General features: G+C 47.0%; 1 protein-coding gene across 1 annotated transcript in view; it reads left to right on the forward strand.

The window, feature by feature from the left end:
* Nucleotides 1-11302: 11302 nt before the first annotated feature.
* The window catches only part of ATP1B3 (ATPase Na+/K+ transporting subunit beta 3), a 35664-nt gene continuing 29563 nt past the window's right edge, over nucleotides 11303-17403 (forward strand). Inside the window, exon 1 of the mRNA XM_072618184.1 lies at nucleotides 11303-11725. Within this exon, the coding sequence (XP_072474285.1) occupies nucleotides 11617-11725 (109 nt within the window). The 5' untranslated portion in view covers nucleotides 11303-11616. The remainder of the gene's footprint in view (nucleotides 11726-17403) is intronic.

The following is a 17403-nucleotide window of genomic DNA, read 5'->3' on the forward strand; positions in this document are numbered from 1 at the left end:
TTAATATGAAAGGTTTGAAGACTATTGTTTCCAACTAATTTTTCCATTAAAAATTAAGTTTGTGTGATGTTAGTATAAAAACTGTTACTAGAAATATTGTGTTTATTTTTACTTAATGTACTAATAAACATTTATTAAGTGCCTACTTTGTGCCAGGCATTGTGCTAAGCTCCCAGGATACAATAAGAGACAAAAGACAGTCTCTACCCACAGAAAGCTTGTAGTCCAGTGGGGGAGACAACATGCAAGCAAATATGTACCAGTAAGCTATAGACAAGATAAACAGGAAATAATTAACAGAGGGAAGGTACTAGAATTAAAGTGTTGGAGAAGCCTTCCTGAAGAAGGTGGCCTTTTAGCTTGGTCTTAGAGGAAACTAGGAAAGTCAGAAAAGAGAGAGAAGGAGAGAGAGCATTTCAGGCCTGGGGGACAGCCAGAAAGTATGCCCAGAACCAAGAGATGGGGTGTCTTGCTTGTGGAACAGCCAGGAAGCCAGTGTCACTGGAATGAAGAGTATGTGTTGAGGACCAAGGTATAAGACTGGAAAGGTAGGAGGGGGTTAGGTTATGAACTCTTTGAATGCCAAACAAAGGATGTTGTATTTCATCCTGGAGATAATAGGGAGCCACTAAACTGATTGAACAACAAGCAGGGGGCTGGGTGGACTATGATAGGGTTCAGAAAAATGACTTTAGTGACTGAATGGAGGACGGACTGGGAGAAAGACTTGAAGCAGGCACACCCATCAGCAGGCTGTTGCAATAATCCAGGAAAATTATACAATTATAAAAATGTACATGAAAATAACAACCAAACAACTGAAACAATACTGGGAAATTATAATGACCATGCTTACCCTCAAAGAAAGGTGATATAAAGGCACCTCCCCCAACTTCTTTGCATGGGCGGGAGACTATGGGTGAGGAATACTATTGATAACACCAGACTTTTTCAACATGTTGGTTAGTTTCACTGCACTATTTTTTCCCTCTTTTATTTTTCATTATAAGAGATAGCTCTGCAGGAGGAAAAAAAGGAAATGTGAAGTGTACGTGAGATAAAAAAACAAAAGGTAACAGTGAAAAAATTGTTTTTAACAAAACAAAACCAAAAAATACTATTTCTTTATAAGAAATGAGGAATATAGAAATGCCTGTGACACAGAACTAGGTGAGCAAAACCATGAGAACAATATACAATGACATCAATAATGTACATTTTCAAATCCATTAGTTGAAGTGTGGGAGGCATCATGATGTAGTGGAAAGAAGGCTGCGTATAGAGGCACAGGGCCTTGGTTCACATCCCAGCCCTGTTGTTGCTTGTTACCTGTGTGACCTTAGGTAGGTCATTTTTTCTTTCTAGGTCTCAGTTTCCTCATCATAAAATGAAAGAGGTGGATGAGGTGACCTCTAAGGCCTCTTCCTGCTCTCAATCCATGATCCCATGATCTTTCTTATTTATTTTTAAAATTTAATTTTTAAAAATTTAAATAAAAATACTGTTAGATGGTTAAATTGGAACTTGTTAGTTTTTTCACTCAAATATGAAAATGAGGTATCACTTTGCAAATCAATATAGGAAAAATATGTAAAAGCAAACAAATGCTGTAGTCAGTGCATTTATGGTGTGATTGGTGTGGCTCCTCTCTCCAATGGTACAGATCACAATCTACCCATACTTTCTCATCCTGCGCTGTTCTTGTATACAATCTTCCAAAGGTCTATCTCAATCTACTCAATATTCTAAATGCCTTCCTTTAAGTCACCTTGCATTCCACGGACACCAACTCTTTAAAGATTTCCCCTGGAAGGTAGGTGCAATTAGTATTCCCATTTTGCAGATGAGAAAACTGAAACAGATGGAAGTTAAGTGATTTGCCCAGGTTACAAAAGTAGGAATTATCTGAAGCAAGATTTGAATTCAGATATTCCAGTTTCTTGATCCACCTAGCTGCCTCTTTCTTGCTTGATAACTACTTTACATCTCATTAATCATTAATTTCCTGGATGATGTCTTTTACGTGACTTCTTGCATACGTGTCATGATTAGTAATAGGCTGTACTTACAACCACCGTGTTTCTCTCAGTTCTTTCTCCATTTGATCTTTCCTGTATAGATGGACATACTTTTGAGTGGTTACAGCTCCCTGTTTTTATACTTTGACTGGTGTTTATTGTTGGCTGGTCATTGAACATGGCTGTATCTGTTGTTACACCTTCCAAGGAATCTTGAATGATTTTGGTATTCGGATGGGAGACACCTAGAAGAGCACATAAAGGCTCCTTTTTGTTTGATTTTTTGTTCTTAAAAAAATAGTACAAAACAATTCTATGAGCTTCTGAAGGTCTCAACTCCTATTCTTTCTGCATTTTGGCTACTTCTTTGATAGTTTTCTCCTTCCCCTTTTCAGTTGAAAATTAGCTTTGCAAGACACTAGCCTTTGTAAGGTGACTTTCATTCTCAAGGGGGAGTTGTCATTCCTATATTTTGGGCCAGTTCTCATCCAGCTTTGGCAATGATTCCCTTCAAACAATTATCAGGCTTTTATTAAGCACCTACTGTTTGACAGACCCTGTCCAAGGTACTTGAGTTACAACCACAAAAGTTAAATAATCTCCCATCTTCGTGGAGTTTACATTCTAACAAAGGAGACAATGTGCATATATAGTGATATTTACACACTACAGAGAAAATAGAAACTGGGAAATTTAGTAGGAATGGGAGGCTCTAGCATCTGGAGGGAGCTGGAAAGGCCTCATTCAGAAAGTGGAACTAGAGTTGATACTTGAAAACCAGGAATTCTGAAAGGTAAAGAGGAGGACGGGGTGTATTCCAGGCATGCGGTCGGGATGGAGGGATGGGAAATGGGGTGAAGGGAAATACACAAGACAAAGGCACAACACAAAGCCAGTTTGGCTGGACCATAGAGTATGTGTGGAGAGAAGCAAAGTATAAAAAAGCAGTAAAGATTGGAAGGGATAAAGCCCTAAACAATGGCATTTATATTCAAACTTAGAGGCAAGAAGAAGGCATTGGAGTCCATTGAGTAAGGGATGTGACATGGTGAGACTTGAGCTTTAAGGAAGTCAATTTGGCAGTTGTGTAGAAAGTGGATTGGAGTAGGAAGAGGTAGACTCAATTAGGAGACTATTATTTTAGTCCAAGAAGGAGGTGATGAGAACCTGAACTAGGGTGGTGATTGTGTAAATCGAGAATAGGAGACAAATGTAAATGTGTAGAGGTAAAAACTACAGGTTTTGGGAACTTAATGAATAAATAAGAATAAGGATTCTAGGATGTCTGAGGTTCCAACTTTAGGATAATTGGAGTGAAGGCTGGTACCCTCTACAAAAACAGGAAAGTTTGGAAGAAAAGATGGTTTGGGGGAATCATAGTAAGTTCTGTTTTGGAGTTTAAGGCATCACCAGGACATGTCCGATAGGCAATTGGTGATGTAGGACTGAAACTCAGGAAAGGGAATGGAAAAGTTAATCTCTATCAGCAGGTCACTTCCATAGACATGATGGGAGCAGATGAAGTTGCCGAGCAAGAAGAGGGAGAAGAGGGCCAGTTAAAGGGGGTGATATTGAGCATAGGGCAGCAAAGGAGACTAAAAAGGAATGGTCAGATGGCAGATGGGTAGGAAGATAGCCAAGGGGAAGGAGTATCAGAGGCAATAAGCATTTATTAAGCACTTAATATTTGCCAGGCATTGTGTTAAACACCCTGGATACAAATACAGACAAAAAGAAAGATCATTTCTGCCTTCAAGGAGCTCACATTCTAATAGAAGACAACACACAAAAGGGGGCTGAATATTGGAGAGTGGGGGGAAAGTACCTTCATGGAGAGCAGTTTGGGGAGGGGTTTATGGTATCCAAAGTCCAGAAAATCAGAAGCAGAGTTTGTAAGGAATTAAAGGGTGGCCAGCCTGAAACCTCAGCCCTTCAGATGGAGACCTTGTGAGGAACTCAACAATGGGAGAAGGATGTTGGAGGCATACTGGAAGATATTTCAGGCTCATAAGTCTGCTGAAATAGATGGCTGCTGCTGCTTGTCCTCGAAGACGACCATAACATCAGGGAGGTGATGCCATGACAGGCAAGTGAATTGGATTTAAGTGAGAGAGGGCTGTGGATGAAAGAAAACCCAGAAAAAGAAAGAGTTTCAAGGAGAAAAGAACTTTAACCATGCTGAATGATTCATAAAGGTTAAGAAAGATAAGGATTGAGAACAGCCATTGGATGTGACAGTTAGGAGATACATTAAAATCTTTGAACAGGGCAGTTTTGGTTGATGATGAGCCAGAAGCCAGATTACTGATGGTTTTGAAGAAAATGAGAGGAGAGCAAGTGGAGACTGACTTTTAAAATTTACTTTGGCTTAGAGAGGGAGAATAGCTAAAGAATGATAATCTATGGAGATGGTAGCATGTAGTAAGGTGTTTTGATTGTGTGGTTTTTTTTCAGAATGGCATGATCAGGGATATGTTTGTAGGCAAGGGAGAAGGAACCAGTAGAAAACAGGAGCTTAATGATTAAAGGGAGCTTTTCTCTTCTGTATCCCTTGCTTTTAAATGATTAAAAACACCCTGCATGCCCCTTTGTTCTTCTTCTTGCCTAAGACTTTACAATCTTCATTAATCCTCTCTAGGTTCCCTCATTTGTGCCAATATAAATCACCAAAAGTGGAACAGACATTCATGTTGATAAATCTTGGGAGATTTCTCTGACACACCCTGGATTCCTGCCCTCCCCAAAAGATAACAGATCTAATCGTTGCCTCAGTTTCCCTGGATAGGGAGTTGCCAACCACCTCTACCTATCTTCTCTTTTTCTGCCTGACCTTTACTAAGTAAGACATCTCTCACTTTATAGCATTTGTGGATTTACCATGATTTGGGAGACAAATAGCTAGTTCTTTATCAGAACATCCAGCTCCCCACTCTTCAGGAGGAGCCCCAAATTTGTGTTTCTGTTTTTGCTTTTTAAGGAAAACTTCCATGTTCTTGAAACCTTTCACATTCCTTTTTAGGAGGCAGACTAGTCTGCACTGATAGAAGTCCTTTCACTGTGGCAGAAATACAAACATTGTGTACTCAGTGGCAGTCACTTAAAAACTCCCTCTGAAATCAATTCAACAATTCTATTCAACCAATATTTCTTAAATGCCTCTTACAGCCTGGGCACTGTGTTAGGTGTTGGGAATACAAAGACGAACATGGAAAAAGTCCTTGCCCTGGAAAAACTGACTCTCCATCCTGGGGAACAGTACACAGCTAAGTAAATGCAAAGTAATTTCAGGAGAGGGAAGGAACTAGCTGCTAGTGGGATCAGGTAAGACCAGAGACTGGGCTGAACCTGAAGGAAGCTAAAGCAGCTAAGGGGAGGAGATAAGGAGTAATACGGTCCAAGCATGGTGGATAACCTACGCAAGGACAATGGAGACGGTTGATGGAACATGTATGAAGAACACCCAATATACTAGTCTGGCTAAAGTGGGGAGTGTGTAAAGAGAAGTATTGTACAGTAAGCCTGGAATGGTAAGCTGGAGTCATATCAGGAAGGGCTTTAAAAGACAAACCCAGGATGTTTGGTTTTTTTTAATTCCAGGGGCAATAGGAAGCCATTGGAGTTTCTAGGGCAGGGAAATTACTAGGGAAGATCTGTGCTTAAGGAATATCCATTTGGCAGCTGAATGGAGGTTGGACTGTACATGGAAGAGACTTAAGGCAGTGAAGCTAATTAGGAGGATATTGGAATAGTTTAGGTGAGGGGTGATGTGGGTTTGAATTAGGGTGGTAGCACTTTGAACAGAGAGAGGGAAATACTAAGGAGATGGTATAAACACAGAACTGACAAGATTTGGCAACCAGTTGCGTATAGACAGTGACAGTGAAGAGCTCAGGATGACTGGGAGGTTGAGAAGTTGTTTGTCCTTCATTTTCAAAGAGGACCAATGACATTGGGGGGGGGGGGGGAGTTGTGTCTTGACTTCTGTGTGAGCTGCATTGAAGGGAGGCAGAGCTGTGCAAAGTCCTCAGTCTCTCTTCCAGGGTCACTGAAGTCCAGCAGCAGGACAAAAGTCAAGATGAGCAGTGATAGCCCGGAATATGATGGATGACCTTGGCATTTGCTGTCTGATCAAGCTCTAAGCCCTCCACAGCACCTCATTCAGAGCCATTGGAACAAGTTGTTCTCATCCACCCACTCTACGAGGGGGAAGTCTTAGCTGCTCACCCAGCCTGTGGGTCACCCTCAACCTGGTTTAGCTCCATCAGCCCAGATGATACCAGGGTATGGCTGCTGGGCATCCCACAGCTTCTAGGAGCCTGTAGAAGCTCTTGATAGAAACAGGAAGTAAGGAAGAAGAAGAACAACAATTTAAATGTATATAGGCCTTAAGGTATGCAAAGGCTTCACATACATAATTTATTGTTTGAGTTTATGCTGCAGATCTTCAGCTTTGGCTTTTACACAGTTTATAGTATTTTTATATCTTATCGCTTTCTTAACAACTTTATACACTTAACACCACTTTATAGCTTTATGCCGGTTTTATCACCTCTAAACTAGATGGCCACACCCGGCTTCCTAACCTCTTCTTTTGTGTCACCCACTTGTTTTACTTTTCTTATTTACTCAGACTTGTATAACACACTTAACAAGTATCCACCCTAGCTTTTACTTCAAGACCAGAGTCAAGAGAATCCCAGCGGCTTCTAGATTCTAAATCAGACCTGATCTCCCAAACGGAGCAAGGTGAAGAGTGATAGACATACAGCTTCCAGGGAGGGGTCTTGTGATTCATTTTTTCTGGCGTACCAACTGTCCATTCCTTTCTCGAATGCATCCATCACACAGTCACAGTTGTATCAGCAGAGTCTTCCTCTTCATCTCTATCCTGCTGACTGTATTCTTGAATCATGCTTCACATCTCAGCCAGCCAGTCCTCTTGGGCCATCTTTCCATCTGCTCTGCTGTAGTTCCATTTCTCCCAATCTGGGACAATCAGTTGATAAGCATTAATAAAGCACCTACTATGTGCTAACCACTGTTGTGAGTGCCAGGAGAAAGGTGAAAAACAGTCTCTGCTCTGAAGAAACTCACAGTTTAATGGGGGAGGGGGAGGCAGGGAAAGGAATATAACAGCCAGCATTTATATAGCACTTTAGATACAAAGCATTTTACAAATATTATTTTACAAAATCCTGTAACTGCTATTTTTATTCCCACTTTACAGATGAAACGTAGGTTAAGTGACTTGCCCAGTGTCACAAAGCAAAAAAATGTCCAAGGATAGATCTGAAGTTAGGTCTTCCTGATTCCAGATTCAGTGTTCTATTCACTGGGCCCTCTAGCTGCCCTTCTAGACTAGACAGCACCCCCTAGACTGGCTGGACCTCCAAAAGCCATGCCCCCAATCCAAGATGGGAAAAGAAAGCTTAGTGAAATGAAACGGAAGCTTCTGACTTCTCATCTTCTGCCATACTCCTTAGTATGTATATTTCCAAAAGGTATTCTTGAACTAGAAGGTAAGCTCTCTGAGGGCCGATGCTATGTCTCACAAATCTCTGCATCCTCCCCAATACCAAGAATTATGTTCTGCACATGTTAAAGTACATAATAAGGAGTATGTCCCTCTAATAGAATATAATACTCTTGAGGACAGGAATTGTTCCATTTTTGAATGTCCCACACCTAGTATAAAGTTTGGTACACAGTATGGACTTAGTGAGCTTTGAGCTGAATTGAAATTAACAAATGGTTCGTTGGGCTGTTGACCTGCTGGCTTCTTGATACCTAGCAACATTTGGAAAGAGGATACGTACTCCCATATAAAGAAGTAGAGAGACTCTCAGCACCCATACCTTTAGATACTGGCCAATCCCACCTAACCACAGATGATGGTATTAGATGTACTGTCTATATTCAACAGCTGTTTCTGAACACATCTAAGTGATGGAAAGCAGGAGTCTTCCCAAAGGGCTAAGTAACTGACCTAGCAAAGAGCTACCATGCTCAGAGCTTTCAAAGTTAAAAACAAGTGGGCATTTTTGGTGTTATAATCCATGTAAGACTAATTCCTTTCATGTCTGAGAATCCAAACACTTTTCTTTGTATCAATGATTCCAAAAGGAATACAAAAAATTGAAGCTTTTACAGCTTAAAATTGCATTAAGACTTCTGGAAAGTCATTACATACACATGTGTATATACACACACATACATATATGGACATATGTATGTATATAAATATATACTATCCTTTTCATCTTTATGTGTCACAAATTTGTCTTTAGAGCAAAAAATGATGCACTATGGCTTATATACTAGATTTTAAGCATCTTGGGGGCAGAGATCATGCTCATTTATCTTTGGATCCCCACTGCTACCAGCCTATTAAAGAACGGATGGCATTCACATTTCTTTTTCTGCCTCATTCAGCTTTGTCAGAATAACTCTGAAAACTATTTTCTTTTATACTTTGGCATACCCCATTCAGATGGCTAAGTAGCCTGCTCTCTGAAGAGAATTTTGAGTATAGTAATGAGTCATCAAGGAGTAGCAGCTTTGATTAAATACAATTTTATTATCTTATTAGACTTGGGTAAGTCAATCTCCCCAAAGGCATTGTACATATATTTTCTCCTCTAGCCAAGGCTAGATATCTAAGGGCTTCCTACCAGCTGAAAAATTTGTTCATAGATACCAGGCTATAATGCTATATAACATATACTATACTATGGAAATACTTTTAGAAACTATGATTTTTTTAAATTGATTTTGACTTTAAAATCTATAAGTTATTTGTATAACACCTGGGCACATGTCTGAAAATCATGAGATGATTAACTTTCTTGTTTCAATCCTTTGTTTTTATCACTTACTAATTTAGCATAGTATCTCAAAAGGACTTGATTTACGGTATTTTCTCATCTTCCCATGTGCTTTTGAGACTTGTTAAGTAAAACAAAAAATTAATGAATCAGTCAGCCAGCATGCCAGGCATCGGGTATACAAAGAAAGCAAAAAATAGTCCTTGACTTCAAGTAACTTAGACTCTAATGGAGGAGTCAGCATATATATATATGATTAGGTACACCAAGTATACTAGACTGTGAATTCCTTGAGACCAAAGACTGGGTCTCATCTTTGTGTATTCCTTGTACACTGCAGGGGTACAGTAATGGCAGTCATCATGACAGCTAGCATTTCTATATTTAAATACATATTTATATATATGGCACCTATATGCCAGGCATCGTGCAAAGTGCGTTACAAATATTATCTCATTAGAACTCACAACTACCCTGTGCGAGGTAGGTGCTATTATCCCCATTTTACAGTTGCGGAAACTGAGGCACAGAGAAGGGGGACGCTTGCCCAAATTCACGCAGCCGCTAAGCCTGGGGTCACGCCTGAACCCAGGTCTTCCTGGCTGCGCACCCGGCCTTCGGTTTCTAGAATGGCTGAATACAAGCTCTTGGAGTGTCTTCTTTAAAACTGAGAGTGAAACGTCAGCGACCAGCTCAGCTCGGATCCTCAGCTGTTCTGCCAGGGCAGGTAGACTTCTAAAAGCCAAAGTCACGATGACAAACATTCTGGATCGTGCCCACCTTTCTCAGCACCGCTCTGCTTGCACCCAACCTCTGACACCACGGTTCTGTAAGCGCCGCCAACAAGCCGGCCTCAGAGCCTGCATGGCCAGGCTAAGGTGGGTCTCCTCCCGACGGCAGGCCAAGGGTCACCAAACGTCTCTGCACATCTCCCGGGGTTCCGGCTGTGTTGGCTTATGACACGGAACGCTGGCACCGAGCGACCATCCCGACCACCCCGAGCTCAGGGGAGGATCGTTCCGGTGCCCGCCCTCCTTGTCCCCTTCCTGGGGTGCGCAACGTTCCCCAGATCAAGTTCAGGGACGTTCACAGGAAAGTCTTGGTGTACGCTGTCAAGCTTGGGCCAAGAGAGGAAGCCGGCGTCCCCCCAAGCATGCCGGCCCATTCATTGCAGCTTCCCGGTTCCGAACAGCTCTCAGGATTCAGGCTCTGGGAGCTCCTTCCCCGGGTCAGCCCAGAGCGCGCCCGCGGGTGAGCCTGGCTGAGGGCCGGACCTTCCACGGCGGAGTCTCCACTCCTGCTCCGTCAGTCTCCCTACCTTCTCGTCCGCAGGCTTCTGTCCGTCAGCCCCACCTGGCGGCAGGACGGCGGCCCGCGCAGCCCGCTCCCCCGCACCGGGAACCCCCCCAGGGCGGGGGCATCGTGGAGGGCCCCGCGCTGCGCCCGGAGGGTGGCCTTCGGCCAGGCCCGAGGCGCAGGGCAGGAGGCGGGCGACGGCAGAGGCGACCGGCCCCTTCCCCCCCCGCCCCGGGCCTTTCCTCACTACTTTAGAACGGCCGTGCAACAGCATCCTTCCAAGCCCCGACCCTCTCCAGGAGAATGGCCAGGGCTCTCGGCAGCCCCGTGGTCCGAAACCCGGAAAGACCAGGGGATGCCAGGCCTGGGGCCCCGGGCGCAGGGCGGTGAGCCCAACGAAAGCCCGGCTCGGAGAGGGCGCCCAACTTGGGAGCGGTCCAGTCAGCTGAGGCCAAGAGGTCGGAGGCCCCTCGGTGCTCCCCCCGAGGCCCCTCGGTGCTCCCCCCGGAGGCCCCTCGGTGCTCCCCCCGAGGCCCCTCCGTCCTCCCCCCGAGGCCCCTCGGTGCTCCCCCCGGAGGCCCCTCGGTCCTCCCTCCGACAGGCGCTCGGGGCAGAGCCGCAGCCTGCGCCCGCGGCCTCGGTGGGGCTCCGCGTACTCCGCGTCAGTTTCCTCGGCCGGGGGGAGGGGGAGGGGGAAGGAGCTGGGGAGGGGGGGCCCAAAGGCTGCGTCTGCAGGAGGGGGTTTTCCAGGGAGGCAGAAGCGGTCCCTCCCGCCCGCCTCGCATCGAGTGCGCCGAGACACCGCAAAGATGCCCACGCGCTCGCGCCCAGCCCCAGGGCGGGCAACACCGACCTCCGGCTTACGACGGAAAGACCAGTACTTCAGAAGCCTCCTCTAGGACCGGGCCGGAACCGTTCCCCGACACCGGACGGCTTCTCCGGTTCCCCGGGGCGGATGGCAGACTTCGCTGGGGGAAGGGAGGGGGGAGAGGCCGGAGGGCGGGGGAGGGGGGTTGTCCTGGGCGTGCGCGCGGGCGGAGGCGCCCAGCCCCCGCGGTCGGGGCGAGCGCCAGCCCGCCTCCGGCAACGAAGCGTCTCGAGGGCGGTGGGCGGCGGCGGCGGCGGCGGCGGCGCTCGCGCCCCAGCCTCGGCCTCCGATTGGCTGGTGCGGGAGCCGACGTCAGAGCCCGGCTGGCCGAGCGCTGGCCCCAGCTCGGGCTCCGGCTCAGTCGGCTCGAGTGCGCGGAGCAGCGAGGAAGTGCCGCGGCGCCGGTCCGCCCTCCCTCCCTCCCTCTCGCTCTCTGCGGGCGTGTGAGTTCCCTCCCTGGCCCTCCCTCCCGGGCTCCCGCCGCGCCCGCCGCTCCTCCGTCTCCCTCGCCCGCTCCCCCCCGCTCCTCCTCCTCCTCCCCCCGCCCCGTCCTCCTCCGAGGCTCCCCCACGCAGCCCCGCGACCGCCCTCCCAGCCACGCGCGCCCATCATGACCAAGGACGAGAAGAAACCTATCCAACAGACCCTGGGCGAGTGGGGGCGCTTCATCTACAACCCGGGCAGCGGCGAGATCTTGGGGCGCACGGCGGAGAGCTGGGGTGAGTGCGGCGGGGCCGGGCGGCGGTTTGGGCCGGGGGCGCGGCGGAGCCCGGGGCCGGGGGGGCGGCGGTGCCCGGGCCGGGCCGGGGGTGCCCGGCGCGCTCTCCTCCCTGCCTCCCTCCCTCCCTTTCTTCGTCCCGCCCGCCCCCCGCGCCGGGGCAGCTCCCGGACCCGCTACGTTCAGGGCTAAAAATAGAGGCTGACAGCGGGGAGGTGCGGGAGGGGGGCCTCCCCGGCCCGGCTCCCATTCATTTGGCCGCGCTGGCCCGGAGGGGGACTCGGCGTGGGGCCGGGCCGGGCGGACGGCCCATGTGCCGCTGTCTGTCTGCCACAGGGCCCGGTTTCCTAGGCCCGGGAAGTTCCCTCCGCGGACCACGGCCCGCACGTGCCCTCCGCGGCCGGGCAGCGGGTGCCGGCTCAGCCGGGGAAGCTCGGTCTGAAGCCCCTGCCCCGGGCGGTGACCGAGCCCCCGCTGTGCCCGGGCGGCCGCCTTTGTGCCAGCCTCTGCGCGCAGGGCCCGGCGCCGATGCCAAGTGCACGGGAAGAGATTCGGGGAAATCAGACCCTGCCCCTCTGGGTGGGGGAGAGGAAATTTCCACTGCCGTCGGTGTCTTGTGACTTGTTCACGGCACCCCAGCCCAGCGAGAAGTGCGTGTGCTTGAAGTGTGTGGGTAGTGAACAAGCGCAGAAGCGCCTTGTGCCCGGACCGCCCGGGGCCCTGGCGCGCCCTTCGGCGCCGGGTCCTCCAGGGACCTCTTCGTGGCTGGAGCGAGGGTGTCCGGAGAGGGCGGCGGGGCTGTGACAGTCTGTGTAGTGTGGGTAGCTGACCCTCCCGGAGGACCCTGACGTCGGGACCGGCCAGTCAAGGAGAGAAGTGAGGCCGGGCTGGCCGAGCCCTCCGGGCCCCCGGCCCATGCCCAAATAAGAATCCTCGGCCCTCGGGCCGTGCCAGCCTCCGCCAGAGTGAATGGCAGACCCCTTGGAGGTGGGAAGGGGTCTTGCAGGTCCTCTAGTCCAACCCACCCTCATCATATCAGTGAGGAAGCCAAGGCAAGGTGACTTGTCCAGATGGCCCAGCCGGTGACTGTCAGGGTTGGACTCAAACCCAGAGTCCAGAGGCTTCGTGGGCTTATTTCCTTTTGTGTGTTTTGTACTTGCAAAGTTAACTTCTTAGAGTGTAGAACGTTTGTCTGAAGTTTAAGAGAGGTTTGAAGATAGTAAATGAGTTTAACTGAGTCAGAAAGACCTGGGTTCAAGGCTCTCTTCACCCTGCACCCTCTGTCCCCCCAAGCATTTGGCCTTGCACATAGTAGGTCTTCAGAGAAAGACACAGTATATTTAGTGAAAGGAACATTAGATTTGAAAAGACCTGGGTTGGAAGTCTCCGTTTATTAGCTACATAGTCATGGCCAAGTCATCCAGTCTCTGGGCCTCAGCTGCTGTTACAGAATGCTGTAGTTCCTGCCTTGAAATGGGCCCTTCTGAAAATAAAAGACATATTTAAACTGAAAAAGAACATTCATCACCTTCCTCATAGGCTCATCATGTACTCGATGGAGAAGCTGAGCCTCAGAGAGGTTGGGGATTCCTGAAGCCATCCAGCCATTGGAGCCAGGCTCTCTGGCCTCCCTTAACAGCAGAGCTCTGGACCTCTTCATGTACATCGAGTATCAGTGGTTTATCATTCAGTTTTGTTTTGACATTTTCTATATGGCATTGAGGTCTTGGCAGAGCAAACAAAATCGGGATCAGATATTTCTGCCATCTTGTCACCCCAGCTGTGGGCCTGGCTCTCCTCAGATCCTGTTACACATATACCTTTTAAAGCCTTGCCTTGGTCATTTATTGTCCTTTAGCTCTCCTGAGCCCGTCCTTCACTCAGCTGACTCCCTGTGTACTCTCCCAGCGCCGTGCTTTTGTCTTTGTTTTCTGTTGGCTGCTCCTGTCTGTACAGGTCTAAAAATTAAAGTGTGCTGGTGACTTCTCTGTATGTCAGTGCTGTGCTCTTCACACCACTCCCCTTTCTTCCTTTTCAAAATCGCTCCTCTCTATATTCAGAATTTCATGCTTAAGTGTTTCTGATCCCTTCCAGACTGACTTCCCTTGTAGAATTAAAATGCTGCATTCCGGGGATTCGTGGGATCCTTCCTCTCCTTCCTCCCAACTCATCCAGAGAAATCCACTCTTCCCCAGATCTGGAGTTCATGTTGGTCTTCCCAGCTTTGGTCTCTTCTCCCCAGGGTCATTTCTACCCCAGTAGCCAGTTCCTGTTAGTAAGAATCAGAGCTAGGATAGAATTTCCCTTTGCTGATTCTTCTACTTCTTGAAGGGTGAAATTGTTAAGACAAGTTAAGAATTTAATGGCTTTTTTTGTTTTTGGCAGAAAAAGAGAACTCACTACTCTCTAATTGTGCTTCTGTGCCAGGCTTATGATGTTTCACAGATGTCTTGTCTATTTTCTCTTTGTCCAAAGGGTCTGTAGTATATAGTCAATTAGAGTCTAATTCTTCATTAGACTCTAAGTTCCTTGAGGGCAGCTTAGCACACAGTAAGCACTTAATAAATACCATCCTGTTTTCCCTCCCTTAACACTCCTTCTAGCAGGACAAAGACTGGTTTCTGGATTTCTTCACAGATGAACACTTACAAAGCTACCCAGTCATTCCCACAGAAATCTGTTTTTTTTAAAAACTAGAAAATTGCTAGTTTTAGGTTTTATTTGATAACTTTCTCTTGATAGGATTTTGCATCTACATGGTGTTTCATTTGGTAGAGCCTACTAGCATCCATATGATCTTTTTGTCATTTGTAGAAGCTGAGGCACAGCTGCTCAGTCGGGCAGCGTGGGATAAGAGGAAGAACTGGGATTTTTGTTGGGCTTTGCTGTTGATTAGGGCCATGGCCACGGGCAAGTCACAACCTGGCTTAGACTCTATGGATTTCCTGCCATAATATAAGAAGGTTGGACCTGGTGACCTCTTCCATCCACAACTGTCCACGTCCATGGGGACAGAGAACTGACCCCCTCCTTGTGGAAACGGAAAGATGACTGCCCTGAGGAGCACCTCTCCAGTTTTGTGGGAGCCATAGTGGATGAAGGATTTGGACCTTGGTTATTATAGTTATTTGTCCCATCTTAATTCTTTTGTCTTAAGGTCTGCTTATCCAGAGTACTATTCCAGTTATGGTCCTCATTCTGTCAGGTCTCAATAACATGTATCTACGAAGTCACATTTGCCTCTTTGCATTTGGACTCCACTGTGGATGTGTGAGGCCATGGGTTTTACTACTGGATCCTTTCTTGCATTTGTCTCCTGTGAACTTCAGGCTGCCTTTCCTATGTTATAGCTACTCTGTCTATGGGATCTAGTTGGAGAGAGAATTAGAGATACAAATGTAAATGCAGTTTTCTCCTATCCTCCCCTTTTCACTTTTTAGCCCCCATGACTAGATTTGCAAGATGCTAGGTAAAGTGCATACTTAGCAGCCCTTGGCATGAGGGCATCCTCAGCCAGGTCATTCCCCTAGTCGTCAATTGTATTTCAGAAGTCCAAATCTCATTCTCAGATAGTGTCTTTCTTTTTTTTTAATTTTTTTTTATTTTATTTGTTTTCAGCATTCTACAATCACTTCCATATAGCTTAGATTTTTTCCCTACAACCCCTCTTCTCCCCCTACCTCCCCACGCCCTCCTTGAGATGGTATATAGTTTTGTATAGGTTCTACACATACATTCCTGTTCAATACATTTTCACCTTAGTCATGCTACATAGAAGAATTAAAATGAATGGGAGAAATCATAAAACAAACCAAATCGTAGTATAAAAACAATGATCTGCTTCATTCTGCGATGGAATTCCATTGTTCTTTCCCTGAATGTGGAAGGCATTTTGCCTTAAGAGACCATTGGGAATTACTTAAGTCCTTGCATTGCAATGAAGTTCTAAGTCTACCAGAACAATTCCTCACACACTGTGGTTATTGCTATGTACAAAGTTCTCCTGGTTCTGCTCCTTTCACTCAGCATGAGTTCATATAAGTCTTCCTAAGCCTCTCTGAAGACTTCCTGTTCATCATTTCTTATAGCACAATACTATTCCATTGCGTTCATATACCACAATTTTTTCAGCCATTCCCCAATTGATGGGCATCCCCTTGATTTCCAGTTTTTGGCCACCACAAAGAAAACTGCTATAAGTATTTTTCAGATAGTATCTTTCACCAGACATTCACTTCCCCAGTCAGAATCTCTCTTTGTCCCTCACCTCCAGTGGGCAGCAGTGATAGAAGGGCCACAGAGGCCACAGTGAAGGCCTTAGTATGTTGCCCAAGACTTTATAATCTTTCCCAGTCTCTTCTAGGTTCCGGTGGTGTCATCTGCACACATAGGAATCATCAAAGCCAGTCTCAAGCAACAGATGAATAAGCATTTAGTAAGCGTCTGCTCTGTGCTGTTGATACAGAGACAGGCAAAACCAAAGGGAAACAGTACCTGCCTTCAGGGTACTCCCAATCTAATGAGGGATACAGCTTGCAGACCACTGTGTGTGAGCAGGATATACCTGGGACAAATTGGAGATAATTACAGAGGGAAGGCCCTTGCACTTAGGGGAACTGCAATAGGCTTCTTTTTGGTAGAAGGTGGAATTTTAGCTGGGAGTTAAAGAAGCCAGCAGGCAAAGATGAGAAGGAAGAGAATTTCAGGCATGTGGGTCAAGCCAGTGCAAAGGCACAACATCAGGAGATGGGGTATCTTGTGGGAGTAGTTCAGTGTTACTGAGTTGTGCAGCATAAGAAATGGATCCAGGTGAGACAACATTACGAAGGTGCACGGTGGAGGTAGGAGGAAAATTATGGTGGATTTTCTCTTTGGTCCTGGAGATGAGAGGGGCCACTGGACTTTCTGGAATGGGAGGGTGACATGGTTTGGTGATAAATTTGACAGCTGAGGTTAGGATGGACTGTAAGGGTCAGAGAATTGACTCACATGGCCAACAAGTAGACTTATCATTATCCAGCTGTGAAGTGAAAATGGCCTGCACTGAGGGATGGTGAGAGAAGGGGACGCCTCCAGGCCACAGCAAATTGGCTATGGCAGATGAGAAAGAGGAAAAAGTTGAGGATGGCACCTAAGTTGTGATCCTGGGTGATGGAGAGTAGAGTGGTGTTATTTACAGGAAGAGGAGAGAGCTTGAAGTTTCATTTTGAACACACAGAGTCTAAGATGTCTACAAGATGGCAGATGTTCAGGAGATAATTGGAGATGGAGACTGGAAGTTAAGAATGGTTAAGTATATTGGAGAATTATCAGCATTGAGATGGTAATTGAGTCCATGATGAACCCGAGAGTCCCAGAGAGAGCCTTGAGGACCACAGAAGTTGGGGTTGGGGGATGATCTGGATGAATGTATGCCACAAAGATGACTGATAAGGATGTCAGGCAGGAGAACCAAGAGAGAATGTTAGAGGCTGCACAGAGATCAAGAACGTTGAGAGTTGAGAAAAGGCCATTAGATTTGTCCATCAAGAGGTGGTTGTAACTTCGAGGAGAGCAGTTTCAGTTGAATAATGAAGCTGGACTATAGTGATTTAAGAGAGTGAGAGGAATGGGAGCGTGAAGACCTTGATTGTAGACCACCTTCTCAAGGAGGTTAGCCAGGAAAGAGGAGAGATTCCA

Source organism: Notamacropus eugenii, chromosome 6 (genome assembly GCF_028372415.1).
Source record: "Notamacropus eugenii isolate mMacEug1 chromosome 6, mMacEug1.pri_v2, whole genome shotgun sequence".
In the NCBI taxonomy this organism is placed as follows: Eukaryota; Metazoa; Chordata; class Mammalia; order Diprotodontia; family Macropodidae; genus Notamacropus; species Notamacropus eugenii.